Source organism: Impatiens glandulifera, chromosome 1 (assembly GCF_907164915.1).
Source record: "Impatiens glandulifera chromosome 1, dImpGla2.1, whole genome shotgun sequence".
NCBI classification, from domain to species: Eukaryota; Viridiplantae; Streptophyta; class Magnoliopsida; order Ericales; family Balsaminaceae; genus Impatiens; species Impatiens glandulifera.
This window is the reverse complement of record NC_061862.1, coordinates 150,059,293-150,072,828: the sequence shown is the minus strand read 5'-3', so window position 1 is coordinate 150,072,828 and position 13,536 is coordinate 150,059,293. Positions and strand designations below refer to the sequence as shown.

Below are 13,536 nucleotides of genomic sequence, written 5' to 3'. Positions count from 1 at the left end.
TCTGACGCTCTACTAACAGCGCTGGCTGCATTCTTCAGTTTTTTTGGCTTTTATTTTTTATTTTATTTTTTTTAGAATTATGTTTATTTTTGTTGACTTTTTTTTATATAATTATTTTTAGTTAAAGTTTGTGACTTACTTGATCCTAAGTCATAAATTTTTTAAAATTAAACCTTTAACTAAAAGTTGAACCTAGCCCAAACTTAAACTTAAGATTATTTTTCTTTTATGAATTCTCTTGAACTATAATTTTATCAAAAAATTTTAGAGCCTCTATATAATTTACTTCAATAAAGATATTTTTTTTTTAAAATAATCTAGACTTAAGCTAATTAAATTTTGATTAATAATTTATTTAGTTTTGATTCTTTAAGATGACTTTATGTGTGAATTAGTTGTTCTTGTTTTTCTTTAAGTTTTTGTCTTTGTTTATTCTTTATTTGTCTTTCATCTAATGCAAATCATTTGAATGTTAAAATAGAAAATTCTAAATCGTAAAGCGTCGAAAAATTAATTAGTAGAGACCTTAGGGGCGTTGTGGGACATAGCATCTAAAAAACTTTTTCCCACACGTAACCAAACGCCGAACTCCGTCTTTTTAAAATTAGGTGCCGACTCTCTAGTTGTGAGGTTAATTAATATTGAAAAAGTTAAAGTAGGCATAAGATATACTTCCTATTAAAAAACTCTCAACCTCTTTCAGAGTCGACGGGATGGTAAGATATGAGTTGTCTACAGAGCCTCATTTTATAAACTTAAAATTTTTAAACCTTCAAATTAATTCTCTTCACGTTTTCAAATTTTTTTTTAAAGAGCGTCCCAGGTATTTCAAACTCATCGATCAAAAAAATGTTTTTAAAAAAAAAACGATCACAGTCTTAATAAAATTAAAGGTTTAGTTAATATTGGACATTATTATATTTTGTTTAACAGGGGTCTTAATTAGCATCAATTCTGGTCGTTTAAGAGTTTTTTTTGTCCTATTATAAATAGAGTATTTGTATTTGCAGAAAGAAGATAAACTAAAATAAAATCTTTTCCCATTTCTTTTTAATCATATCTTGAGTTTGTGAGTGAATACGTTGATTGTCCACTAATGTTTCCAACAAAGTGGTATTAAAGCAAAGATGTCTTTGATGTTCCAATATTCGCATCTTACGAATGAAAACTATGATAGTTGGTCTATCTGAGTAAAAACATTACTCGGTTCCCAAGGTGCGTGGGAAATCGTAAATAGTGAGATTGTCGAACCTGATGAGGATGCGACGTTGACTTTGATTCAAGTATTTGAGAAGACAAAAAGAAGGATCAACATTCCCATTCTATCATCCATCAATGTCTAGATGATGATGCTTTTAAGAAAGTAGCAAATGCCTCAATGTCGAAGGAGGCATGGAAAATTCTAGAAAATTTCCACAAAGGAGTTGTCAAGGTAAAAAAGGTGTGGCTTCAGATTTTATGGGGAGAGTTTGAAGCTCTTCATCAGGAAGCATCAAATTCTATTTCATACTATTTTACACAGATCTTATCTATCGTCAACTAGATGAAGCGAAATGGAGAAAGCATAGAAGACGTTCTAATAATCGAGAAAATTTTACGTTCTCTACATCAAAGATTTGACCATGTAGTGGTTGTAATCGAGGAAAACAAAGACTTAGAGAAACTCTCAATCGATGAATTAAATGGATTGTTACTGGTGCATGAGGAACAAATGAACAAACAGAAGAAGAAGCCTTCAAAGCAAGCCCATCTAGTCAAGCATTCGTTTGGCAAAAAGGGAAGCGGAGTTCATCGAGGTCGAGGTTATTCTCGTGGTGGCAGTTGAGGACATGGTAGAAATCCTGATGTCGAGAGAGAAAATGATGAAAAGCATCGAGGAAATCCAAGAGGTATAGGAAGATAAAGAGGATGCAGACAAGGACAAGGAAGTGACATATACAAGAAGGGATACGAAAAGTCGCACGTTGAGTGCTATAATTGTCACAAATTGAGTCATTATGCTCGTGATTGCTGGTATGCCGAAGATGGAAAAGTAGAAGTCAATCTGACAGAAAAGAAAGAAATAGAGAAGTCAACATTGTTGTTGGCGCTAATTCAAGAAGTTATTGGAGGAGAAAATAAATGGTATCTTGACAACGGTGCGAGTAACCACATGTGTGGCAACAAGTCGAAATTCGATGATATTGAGAAAAAGGAAACTGGAAATATCACGTTTGGAGATGCTTTAAAAATCCAGATTGAATGTAAATGTACCATTATGATTCAGTAGAATGATGGTACACATAAATTTATTTCCGATGTGTATTATGTCCTTAAATTAAAAAGTAATATTTTGAGTTTTGGGCAACTCATGGAAAAATGTTACCATATTTTAATGAAGGATCATGATCTTTGACTACAAGACGGAAGGGCTAACCTAATTGCGAAGGTGACGATGTCGAAGAATAGGATGTTTTCACTCCCTATTCAAACCGAAGGGTCAAACTGCTTGCAAGTATCCGTGATGGATCCAGCGTGGTGTTGGCACATTAGGATGAGACATCTAAATTTCAGTGGCCTAAAAATGATGTTTGAAAAGAAAATGATGAATGGAATGCCTTTGATCAATCATTCATATCAACTTTGTGAAGCGTGTCTTCTAGGCAAACATGCTAGAGAAATTTTTCCGAAGGAAGCAATGTCAAGAGAAACGAAGTCGCTTGAATTAATTCATGCTGATGTGTGTGGACCGATCAAACCATTGTCTTATGGTAAAAGTAATTATTTCTTACTTTTCATCGACGATTTTAGCCAGAAGACTTGGTTTTATTTCTTTATTGAAAAATTTAAGAGTTTTGATATTTTTAAAAATTCAAAACTTCGGTGGAGAAAGAGTGGCTATATGGTTCGGGTGTTAAGAACCGATAGAGGTGGAGAACTTACTTTTGATGTTCTTAACCGTTTCTGTGAAGAAAATGACATTAAGCATTTCCTCACAACTCTAAGATCCTCACAGAAAAATGGAGTGACTGAAAGGAAGAACTGGTATATCCTCAACATGGCTCGAAGCATTATGAAACATAAGAAGATGTCAAAAAAATTGGGCGAAAGTAATGGCTTGTGCAATGTATCTCCTAAATCGTTGTCCAACCAAAATCGTGAAAGATGTAACACCAATTGAAGCTTGGAGTAGAAAGAAGCCAGATGTATCTCACCTAAGGATTTTGGGAGTATTGCCTAAGCAAGAGAGAACCAAACTTGATGATATAAGCGAGAAGTTTATGTTCATCGGCTATGACGGAAAATCAAAATGGTAGAAGCTCTATAATCCTGTCAATAGAAAGATGGTTGTGAGTCGTGATGTGAAGTTCAATGAAGATGCTTCTTGGAATTGGGAAGTTAATGAAGATTTCGTCAACGAATTCTTCTCATTCTTTGATGAGAACAATCAAGGAGAAGAAACATGGAAGCCCACAGTTCCTACGATGACATTGAACACATCTTATAGTGCATCTTCATCAAGTGGAAGCTCTAATGAAGGATCACGAAGGATGAGAACAATCCAAGAACTTTATGCGAATACAAAGGTAATGAATGATGTCTCCATGTTCTGTCTTTTAGCTGAAACAACGCCTTTAAGTTTTGAAGAGTCTAACAAGGAGAAGAAATGAAGACGAGTCATAGAAGAGGAAATTCGGTCCATTGAAAGAACCAATACATGGAAACTCACTTCTCTTCCAGCGGGTCAGAAGTCCATTGGTGTCAAGTGGATATTCAAAGAGAAAAAGAATGTTAGAGGTGTTTTCAAAAAATATAAAGCGATATTAGTCGTTAAAGGGTATGCACAACGACACGAAGTGGACTATGATGAAGTATTTGCTCCAGTTGCTCGTGTAGAAACAATCAAATTTTTTGTTTCACTGGCGGCACACATAAATTGGAAAATATTCTAATTGGACGTGAAGTCAATATTTCTTAACAGTTTCCTTGAGGAGAATATTTTTGAGGAGCAACCAGAAGGCTATGTGATGAAAAGACAAGAAGAAAATGTATTAAAGTTGAAGAGGGCTTTGTACGGTCTCAAACAAGTACCTCGAGCATGATATAGTCGGATTGATGCTTATTTTCGTGAGAAATGATATGAAAGATGTCCACATGAACATGGAATCTTGAAGAAGAATTAATTTTACAAGGGAGTATTAAAAATAAAATTAATTAATTGAAAATTAGACGTTATTATCTATTGTTTAGTAGGTTTTTTTAATTAGAATTAAAAGTCTGTTTAATATTAGACGTTACTATCTTTTGTTTAATAGGGGTCTTAATTAGAATTAATTTTAACTATTGATTTTGGACTGTTTTATTCATCGTTCAAGGAATTTCAACTTGTTGGATATTCCGATAGTGATTTTTCCAGAGATATAAATGATTGGAATAACACAACTGAATTTGTATTTTTTATGGGGTCTAATGCAATCTCATGGAGTTCGAAGAAATAGGCAATAGTCTCGCTATCATCTTGTGAAGCTGAATATGTCGCGATGACAACATGCACTTGTCACACAATCTAGCTAAAAAGAATGTTGAAGGAGATTGGTTTGTCAGAGAATTAAGCGATCACAATTTTTGTCGACAACAAGTCTGCCCAAGCTCTCTAACAAGAAATCATGTTTTTAATGATCGAAGTAAACACATCGATACGCGGTATCACTTCATCTGAGAGAGTAGTACGAAAAAAGAAATCAGACTTGAATATGTGAAATATGTTGATCAAATTGCAGATATGTTTACGAAGTCTCTTGGAGTTAAAGTTTTCAACAGAACGAGGAGTGTGCTTGGAATCACGAAGAAGAATTAATTTTACAAGGGAGTGTTGAAAATAAAATTAATTAATTGAAAATTAGACGTTATTATCTTTTGTTTAGCAGGTTTTTTAATTAGAATTAAATGTCTATTTAATATTAGACGTTATTATCTTTTGTTTAATAGGGGTCTTAATTAGCATTAATTCTGACCGTTTAAGAGTTTTTTTGTCCTAGTATAAATAGAGTATCTATATTTGCATAAAAAATATGAACTGAAATAAAATTTCTTTCCCTTTATTTTTAATCATATCTTGAGTTTTTAAGTGAATGCATCGATTGCCCACTAACGTTTTTAACAAGGGTTTCATGGAAAACTATTCTAACAAAAAATGCCCAGAAGTTTGTTTCAATGAATCTTATGGATATGTCTATTTATTTAGAGCCCTGAACGTGTTGTTCTTAGGATTAATAATCCATCAAATGCTTCTCAGGAAAAACAACTCAAAATCGAAGGAGATGTAGTTCCTGGTGAACGAAGAGGGGGTGCTTTGACATGAAGGAGTATGTAATGGTGACAGGTCTCAACTTTGATAGATTCCTTATGGTGTAAAAATGGGCAAAGAAAATGAAGAATGTCCACCTTTGGTGGTTAAATATTTTAACAGTAATATGACTATTAGAATTGTAGACCTTGAGTCAAGTTTTATTTAATGTTCAGATAAGGAAGATGCATGGAAGATGGGACTGGTATGACTAGTTTGCCAGTATTTCTTCTCCCTTGACCTAAGGAGGATTGTAAATATCAAAATTCTCCGCATGGTGGAGAACATTGACACTTTCCTCCAATTTCCATGGAGAAATATGTTCTTTAGAAAAACTTTGAAGGGTGTTAACAAGGACATGAAACACCACATGTTTTTATATCTGGCCAAGAAGCAAACCTTAGAGGGGAAGAAGAAGGGGACAAGGGGGACTTTGGATGTTCCTTATACCATATATGAGTTCGCACACAAGTCTTTTAAGTGTGGACCTATGAGGTTATCAAAACATTTGTCCTTAAATTTGTCAATAGGGCGGAGCTGCATGAGTCTTTCTGCCCAAGGATATTACTCTACAAATTGAACAAGAAGAACTTCGTCCAAGATCTGATCACTGCCCTGAAAGGCAAGGTTGTCACTAAGATGGAAGATTCTGAAGTGGAGAAGATCTTGTACGGTGGGGCGGACTTTAAAGAAATGTGAGGCAATATTTTTGATGAATACTTTGAAGTAGTTGGGAAGAAGAGAAATCATGAAGATGTAGTTCCTCTCAAACCCGCCAAGAGGAAACTACTTACTCTCCCTAGACCTAACACCTCTCATTCTACTTGATAAGTCAATGTCTCATGTCGAAAAAGTCGGGTATCCTAAGTTGAGCTTGAAGAATTTAACATATAATAGACTCTCACACTCAAAAGTCCCAAAAACAAAGAATAGTGAGGATTGTGGTGTTTTTAACTTATGTAACTGAAGTACATGACTGCTTCCCATCACATGTCTTTTTGGAGAAAGAAGTGGACAGTTAGGGAAAATAATAGAACATAGGTAAATCGTTACTCATATACTTGTAAGTAAATTAGTCTTATATATTTTTGGAAAAAGGTGGGACAACGGATTAAGTATGTAGCCCGCAAACACACTTAACCAGGCGCAGAATTTTCCGCATGACGGGCTCGAACCCAGGAACTTAGGGTTAGTATCCACCTCTAATTGTCACTAAGCTAGAAGAGGAGATTTATATTGGTCTTATTGATATACTTTAAATACATTATTTTTCTATTCATATATTATTAATACATTATTCTTCTATTCATATATTGTAAATACATTAATTTTATGTAAATACATCATTCTTTTATTCATACTGTAAATACATTATGTGTCACGCAAATTATATAGTACAACACACGTATTACATAGTGCGTCACGTGAATTGTATGACGTGTGTGACGTGAATTGTATGTATGACGCGAATTGTATACCATATTATTCTTCTATTCATATACTGCGTTTCAAAATATCATACATAAAATATACCAAAATTTATGCCATTAATATTAATTCCACATATAACATTAATGTCAACAAAGTAATGCCACGCATGAAATCACAAATTCAAGTTCAAGCTAAAGTCTATGTTTTAGATGATGATGCTTTTGTAGTAGATGGTGCAGGCATCACTGCTGAGCATGTTGCCATGTTATGATCTTGATCACCACATGAGTTGTACCCTCTCTAGACCTTACGTGGATCACATTGGGATGACCTACGTTTTATTATTGACCATCATTTCTTAACCTTAATAGGTGTTTTTAGGCACACTCATTGTTTGATATTTTCGGAAATATTCCAAGCGTCTTCATTACAAACTAGATAACATGTTTTCGCACACTTGTTATTTGATATATTTTCTTGAGTTGGGTTTGTAAGTAGTGACTTCTTTACTAAAGAGACATACAGTGGAGTGCGATGCTAGAGTGAAGTCGACGTTTCTTTTAAATAGAACACCACATTCATATCTCGTTTGATGACTGTAGGAGGAGAAATTTGAATACCCGACATATTATATTTGATTTTAAGCACTAAATCATATCTAAATTTGTCCACATTAATAGCATGATAGATGATATCAACTAATTCGACATGTGTAATATTTTGGGTACAGTCACACCTTGGGATAAATTTACAACAAAAGAACTAACACCCTTAATAATTTTCCACCCTCCATCATAGAAAATAATTATTTTTTGAGCTGCAATTTAAAATAATTAAGAACAGTGAATGGATAATACTATACAATTCGCGTCACAAACTATGCAATTCGTGTCACGAACCATAGTATTTAGATCACTAACAAATACATATATGATCGTCAGAAACCGATTATAATATAAAATGCACATTTAACATTTAACATACCCATTGAAAATTTAAAGATGGTTGTCTTCTACAAATTAAGAAAGTAATGCAGTAAGTCAGAAGAGAGAAACCGCTGCTATGTTTAACAGGAAGTTAGAGAGTCATAGGATAATGGTTTAGGTTTTAGAGAGAGTGAGAATAACAAAGGAATGTGGAGTGTTTGACCCCCACCCCCCACCCCTAATTAATGACAATACAGACATTTCATAATCTCAAAATATATATTTTTTTTTTCAAAAAAACCTAAGTTATTTTTCAAGTTTCTATATATATATATATAATGCCTAATTTTTAAAGTATCTGGATTGCTGGGTCGAGAGTTGTGGTTAATTTGGATATATGTGAGAGTAAATGGATACTTGGTCGGATTGTGGGTTGACCCGTCTATAAACTTAAAACGGTTAAAAATAAAATTAGAAATACTATAGGTTTGGTTCGAACTTGCAACCTAACAAAACAAGTACAATCTCTTAACCAACTAAACTAATAACACTTTATATTTTAAATTTAACTCAAAAATTGATAAACGCGTGACATTTTAACAATATAAGTTCAACTTTTTAACTAACTAATCTATATATATATATATATATATATATATATATATATATATATATATATATATATATATATATATATATATATATATATATATATATATATATATAATGATGCTTAATTTTTAAAGTGTCCGGATTGCTGGGTCGAGAGCTGTGGTTAATTTGGATATATGTGAGAGTAAATGGATACTTGGGTCGGATTATGAGTTGACCCGTCCATAAACTTAAAACGGTTAAAAATAAAATTAAAAATACTATAGGTATGGTTTGAACTTGCAACCTAACAAAACAAGTACAATTTTTTAACCAACTAGACTAATAACACTTTATATTTTAAATTTAACTAAAAAATTGATAAACGCGTGACATTTTAACAATATAAGTTCAACTTTTTAACTAACTAATATATATATATATATATATATATATATATATATATATAATGATGTTTAATTTTTAAAGTGTCCGGATTGCCGGGTCGAGAGTTGTGGTTAATTTGAATATATGTGAGAGTAAATTGATACTTGGGTCGGATTGTGGGTTGACTCGTCCATAAAAATTTTACCATAAATTTTATTTTTAACGATTTTTTATATTATTACTCGTGTTAATGTAGAGATACATGCTAGTTGATATAATTTCGTCAAATTTCCCTTAAAAAAATAATTATTGACACAAGTAATCAAAATAAACTATTTTTTACATCAATAATAATAATAATAATATATATTTTTTATATCAGATTATTCGAAATAAACTCAAATTAATGAAACAAACCCAACTCAAAGAAAATACAACATCTGAAACTGAATGATCTTCCTATTTTTGGCCTTTCTTCAACAAGACACCAAATTTCTTCAACATATTTCCATTCTTCTTCTTCAACGAGTCATCTTCCATTTCCTCAAAGTTCAGCGGCGAACCTATCTTCCCGTCGACAGTAGTATTGTAGTAGCTTTCAATTGATCCCATTCTCTCCACGAATTTCCCATTATTTCCAGTTGAAAGCATCGCAGCTGCTACCTCCGCCGCCTTCCTCCATTGGTCAGACTGCACTTTTAGCTTCCTTAACTCATCTTCTAACTCTAAACATCCTTTCTTTATCAGGGCTTCTCTTTCTTGAACAAGATTCTCGTTGTTTGCTTTAAGGATTTCGTTTTCCCCCTTTATGTTCTGTAACTCGGTTTCTTTCTCCATCAAGCCTGTCTTCAGTTCTTCAATAAATTCGTCCTTTTTCTTTGTCTTACCATTGATCTCTTCAAGTTCGACTGTTGCCATTTTCAGCTTCGTCTCTAACTCAGAATCGCGCACGGCTGACTCTGATTTCGTGCGTTCAACTAGTTCATAAGCAGTTCTGATTTGTAAAGTACTTCGAATATACTCCTCTTGGTATCTTTTCTCGGCTAAATCCAAAGCAGATCTTAGTTGGGTTACTTCGATTAAGGCTTGATTAAGCTCTGTTTTCATTGGGTTTGTTGTATCTTCATCTTCTCCATTGGAAATTTTAGCCTGGAGATTAGTAACAATCTCCTCCAACAAATTTACACGAGCTTTGTACTGATCCAACTCAACAGACAAGGCTTTGTAAGCCTCAATGGTTTGATCACTTTCCAACCTGAGAGTTTTCTCTGTGTTCTTCGCAATTTCAAGTTGCAATTGTGTTCTGCTAAGTAACTCCAACGCCCGTTCTTCAGATTCATTGAAATTAGAGATTTGGGTTTTCAATTTATCAACCAGGACAAGCGTTTCAGTTAGCTCAATTCTCAAATTGTGAATTTCTGCATAAGCTGTTTCAGCATGTCTTGTTTGGGAAGCTTCTGATTCTGAAACCCTTTCGAGGTGGAACTTTAGCTTCTGAATCTCGTTTAGTGCAGAACTGAGAGTAGCAGAATCCATTGAATGTTGTTTCTGGACAGCTTCTAGTTCAGATTGCCATGCTCGGTCTCTTTCGTTTGAGATCTTTCTGAGTTCTTGTAGACGTGCTTCTTCTGAAGCAGATAGCTCGTCTAGATTTGCTTCCATGTTGGCTAACTGCTTCTTGGCATCTTCCGCCTCTTGTTGGGCTCGCTTCTTTGTTGATTCAGATGAATTTATATAGTCTTTGGCTTTTTTGAGTTCTTCATTGATTTGAGATAGCTGAGATTCCAGTTCAGACACCTTGCTGCTTTGCCTCTTTTTCTGCAATAAAGACTAAGCTTCAATTAACCCATAATAGATCAATTTGTACCTTATTAATTGGACTACACTATATTGTTACCTGATCAGGTGCCAATACTGGACTTGGAGGCGACTTACGATCAACGACTCTTGGATTTCCATCTTTGTTGGGCTTCTCGGCTGCAGATATCTTCAGATGCCGACCAGTTCTCATTGTTGAAGGTGATGTAGTATTCGAACTCCTGCGATTTCAATAGAATATATAAGAATGAAGGAAAGATTGGAGAGAAACTAATGCATACTTACCTTGTTTTAGCAGTCTGCATGTTTATGTTTATTTTGTGAGGAAGAACAAGACAGTAAAAGGATCATGTGTATATGTAGAGCAAAGTGAGTATTATAAAACATGGGATTTTGATGTCTAACAAACTTTGTTTGTACAAACAAACAACCATTAATCGCTTCAAAGAAACTCAATAGAAGAGAAACTAACTCCACTGCCACCAACCCAACTCTTAAACATAAACAGATCAAAGAAAGAAAGAAAGTAGCTATCAACAGTTGGCTCCATTAAGCAAGCAACCCAACTTTATACATCTTTTTTATATTTTTTTAATGAATGAATGAATCAATTGAGATATCCATTAGGTTCATTACCCACAAAAGTATATATAAAAATCAAAAGAAAAATGCAAATTGAAGCAAAAACAGTACTACAGGTCCCTAACAAGAAGATGATGTTTAGAGAATGACACAAGTAACCACTGCAGGCTACATGAAAGACTCATGAGATGGGTAAATATACATCTATCATGAAAATATATATATATGTTTTGTCCATTTAAAAAAAAAACTCTAAATGACTAAAATTATTATAGTTTGAATTTCGAATACATGTGAAATGATTCAAAATTTGAATCTTATTTGATAAGTTCGAACCTCAAATACTATTTAAGTTTGAATTTATATCAAAGTTAAATGCTTATGGTTAAAGTAACCATTATTATATAAGGATATCCTTCTAGTTAATTAGATATATCGCTATATTATCTTAAGAGATTACTGTTTTTTTTTTTCAAAAGAATAAATTAAGGTAGCTAACTTATAAGTTAATGTATTGATGCTTGAGCTTCAAGTATGATACATACTTTTCTTTTATTTATTTACATTTTTTTTATTTTAAGAAGTTATCATAAACCCTACTTAAGATTTTTTTAGTTTAGTCATAATGGAACATCAAATATTTTATCTTGTTTACTTTCATTTCACCTCTCTTTCTCATATATATATATATATATATATATATATATATATATATATATATATATATATATATATATATATATATATATATATATATATATATATATATATATATATATATATATATATATATATATATGCTTAATTTTTAAAGTGTATGAATTTCGAGAGTTATGGTTAATTTGGATATATATGTGAGAGTAAATGAATACTTGGTCGGATTGTGGGTTGACCTGCCCATAAACTTAAAACGGTTAAAAATAAAATTAAAAATGTTATCACATTTTTATCGTAATATTTTTTCCACGAAATGCACGTAATACATGCTAGTTAATAATAACATTTTTAATATGGGATCAAGTATCTCAACTCAATTTTTAGTTTTCATTCACATGTTAATTAAGTAAATAAATATTTAATTTTTTTTGTTATTTTAAAAATATTTTACTAATTTCATTATATTTTTTTTTCAATAAACATCAAATTGATCTAAACCATTCACAAAACAAAAAACAAAGTATAAAAACTATTAAATAGCATAACAACAAAATATGTAAGTAAAACACTTATATTTAAAATGACAAAAATATTAGAATAAGAGTTAAAAACTTATGACAAATCATCCAAATTAATCTTATAGTTTTGCTCAGAATTCTTCTGAAAACCTAGGAAGGACATCTTGTGTATAGTAATTTTTAATTTTGATAAAATTTAATTTAAGTTTGTTTGTAAAAAGAATGTAGAGAAAAAAAAAATTATAATCTTAATTTTAATAATAATGGAAATGGCATTATGTGTATGAACTAAGTCCAAAATAATCATGATAAGCCAAAGTTGAGGTCCAATATTAAATGTGTATGAGAGATGATAATGAGACGATTTTTTAAGAATTTTCTCATGTCACTCTTCAAATTATATTTTAAAAATTTATGATAAGATTATTCTTTCATATATTATATATAATTTAACATATTAAAAAAATTATATTATTACGTGTGTTGATAATGATGCTTAATTTTGAAAGTGTCCGGATTGCTGTGTCGAATGTTCTGATTAATCTGAATATATATGTGAGTGTAAATGGATATTTGGGTCGGATTCTGAGTTGACCCGCTCCTAAACTTAAAACAGTTAAAAATAAAATTAAAAATACTATAAATATGTTTCGAACTCACAACCTAACAAAATAAGTACAACTTTTTAACCAACTTGACTAATAATACTTTATATTTTAAATTCAACACCAAATTTGATGAACGCGGGACGTTGTAATAATATATTTTTATCCATATATAAGGCACACGAGAATCTTTCTAGTTTATTTGGTTTTATTAACATTTTGGATGGAATTGGATAAGTAAGATAAGGCTGAATTGTCAATTTAGTTTATTAATTGGCACTATTTTTTTCAAATCTTACCGTTTAGCTTATATGGTTAAAATTATATAAAAAAATATTTATTTTAATATTATTTAATTTCATGATTATAAAAGCATCCTTATTCATGACCCATTTTTTTATCATGATCATAGTTATATTATGAAAAGAGTCTTTATGACCAAGATTTTGATCATTGTGCTTATTCATGACAAATAAAATCTTGATCATGAATTAAAAAATATTATTTTTATTTTTAAATTAAAAAAATAATAAATAATTTTTAAATATAGTAATAATATTTAATTTCTAATTTTTATACATAATAATGTTTTTTAGTTTTTAAAAATAATAATTAATTTTTAAATTAAAAATAATAATTAATTTTTAAACGATAATAAACACGAAATGAAAATACATTGTTAACATAGCGAAAAT

General features: G+C 31.5%; 1 protein-coding gene across 1 annotated transcript; it reads right to left on the bottom strand.

The window, feature by feature from the left end:
• Positions 1-9,019: 9,019 nt before the first annotated feature.
• Positions 9,020-10,784, bottom strand: LOC124910685 (interactor of constitutive active ROPs 2, chloroplastic-like). Its single transcript, XM_047451363.1, has 3 exons — positions 10,765-10,784; positions 10,559-10,700; positions 9,020-10,479 (listed from the first exon to the last, which is right to left on the bottom strand). The coding sequence occupies exons 1-3, from the start codon at positions 10,782-10,784 to the stop codon at positions 9,121-9,123; spliced, it is 1,521 nt and encodes a 506-aa protein (XP_047307319.1). The 3' UTR covers positions 9,020-9,120.
• Between the last annotated feature and the right edge of the window lie 2,752 nt (positions 10,785-13,536).

What these genes read in the sequence shown, in the direction of transcription:
- LOC124910685 (XM_047451363.1), bottom strand. Translation starts at nt 10,784, where the DNA reads ATGCAGACTGCTAAAACAAG. An exon ending in ATGCAGACTGCTAAAACAAG is followed by an intron (nt 10,701 to 10,764) that starts GTAAGTATGCAT and finishes TTGAAATCGCAG; the next exon opens with GAGTTCGAATACTACATCAC. An exon ending in CAGTATTGGCACCTGATCAG is followed by an intron (nt 10,480 to 10,558) that starts GTAACAATATAG and finishes TCTTTATTGCAG; the next exon opens with AAAAAGAGGCAAAGCAGCAA.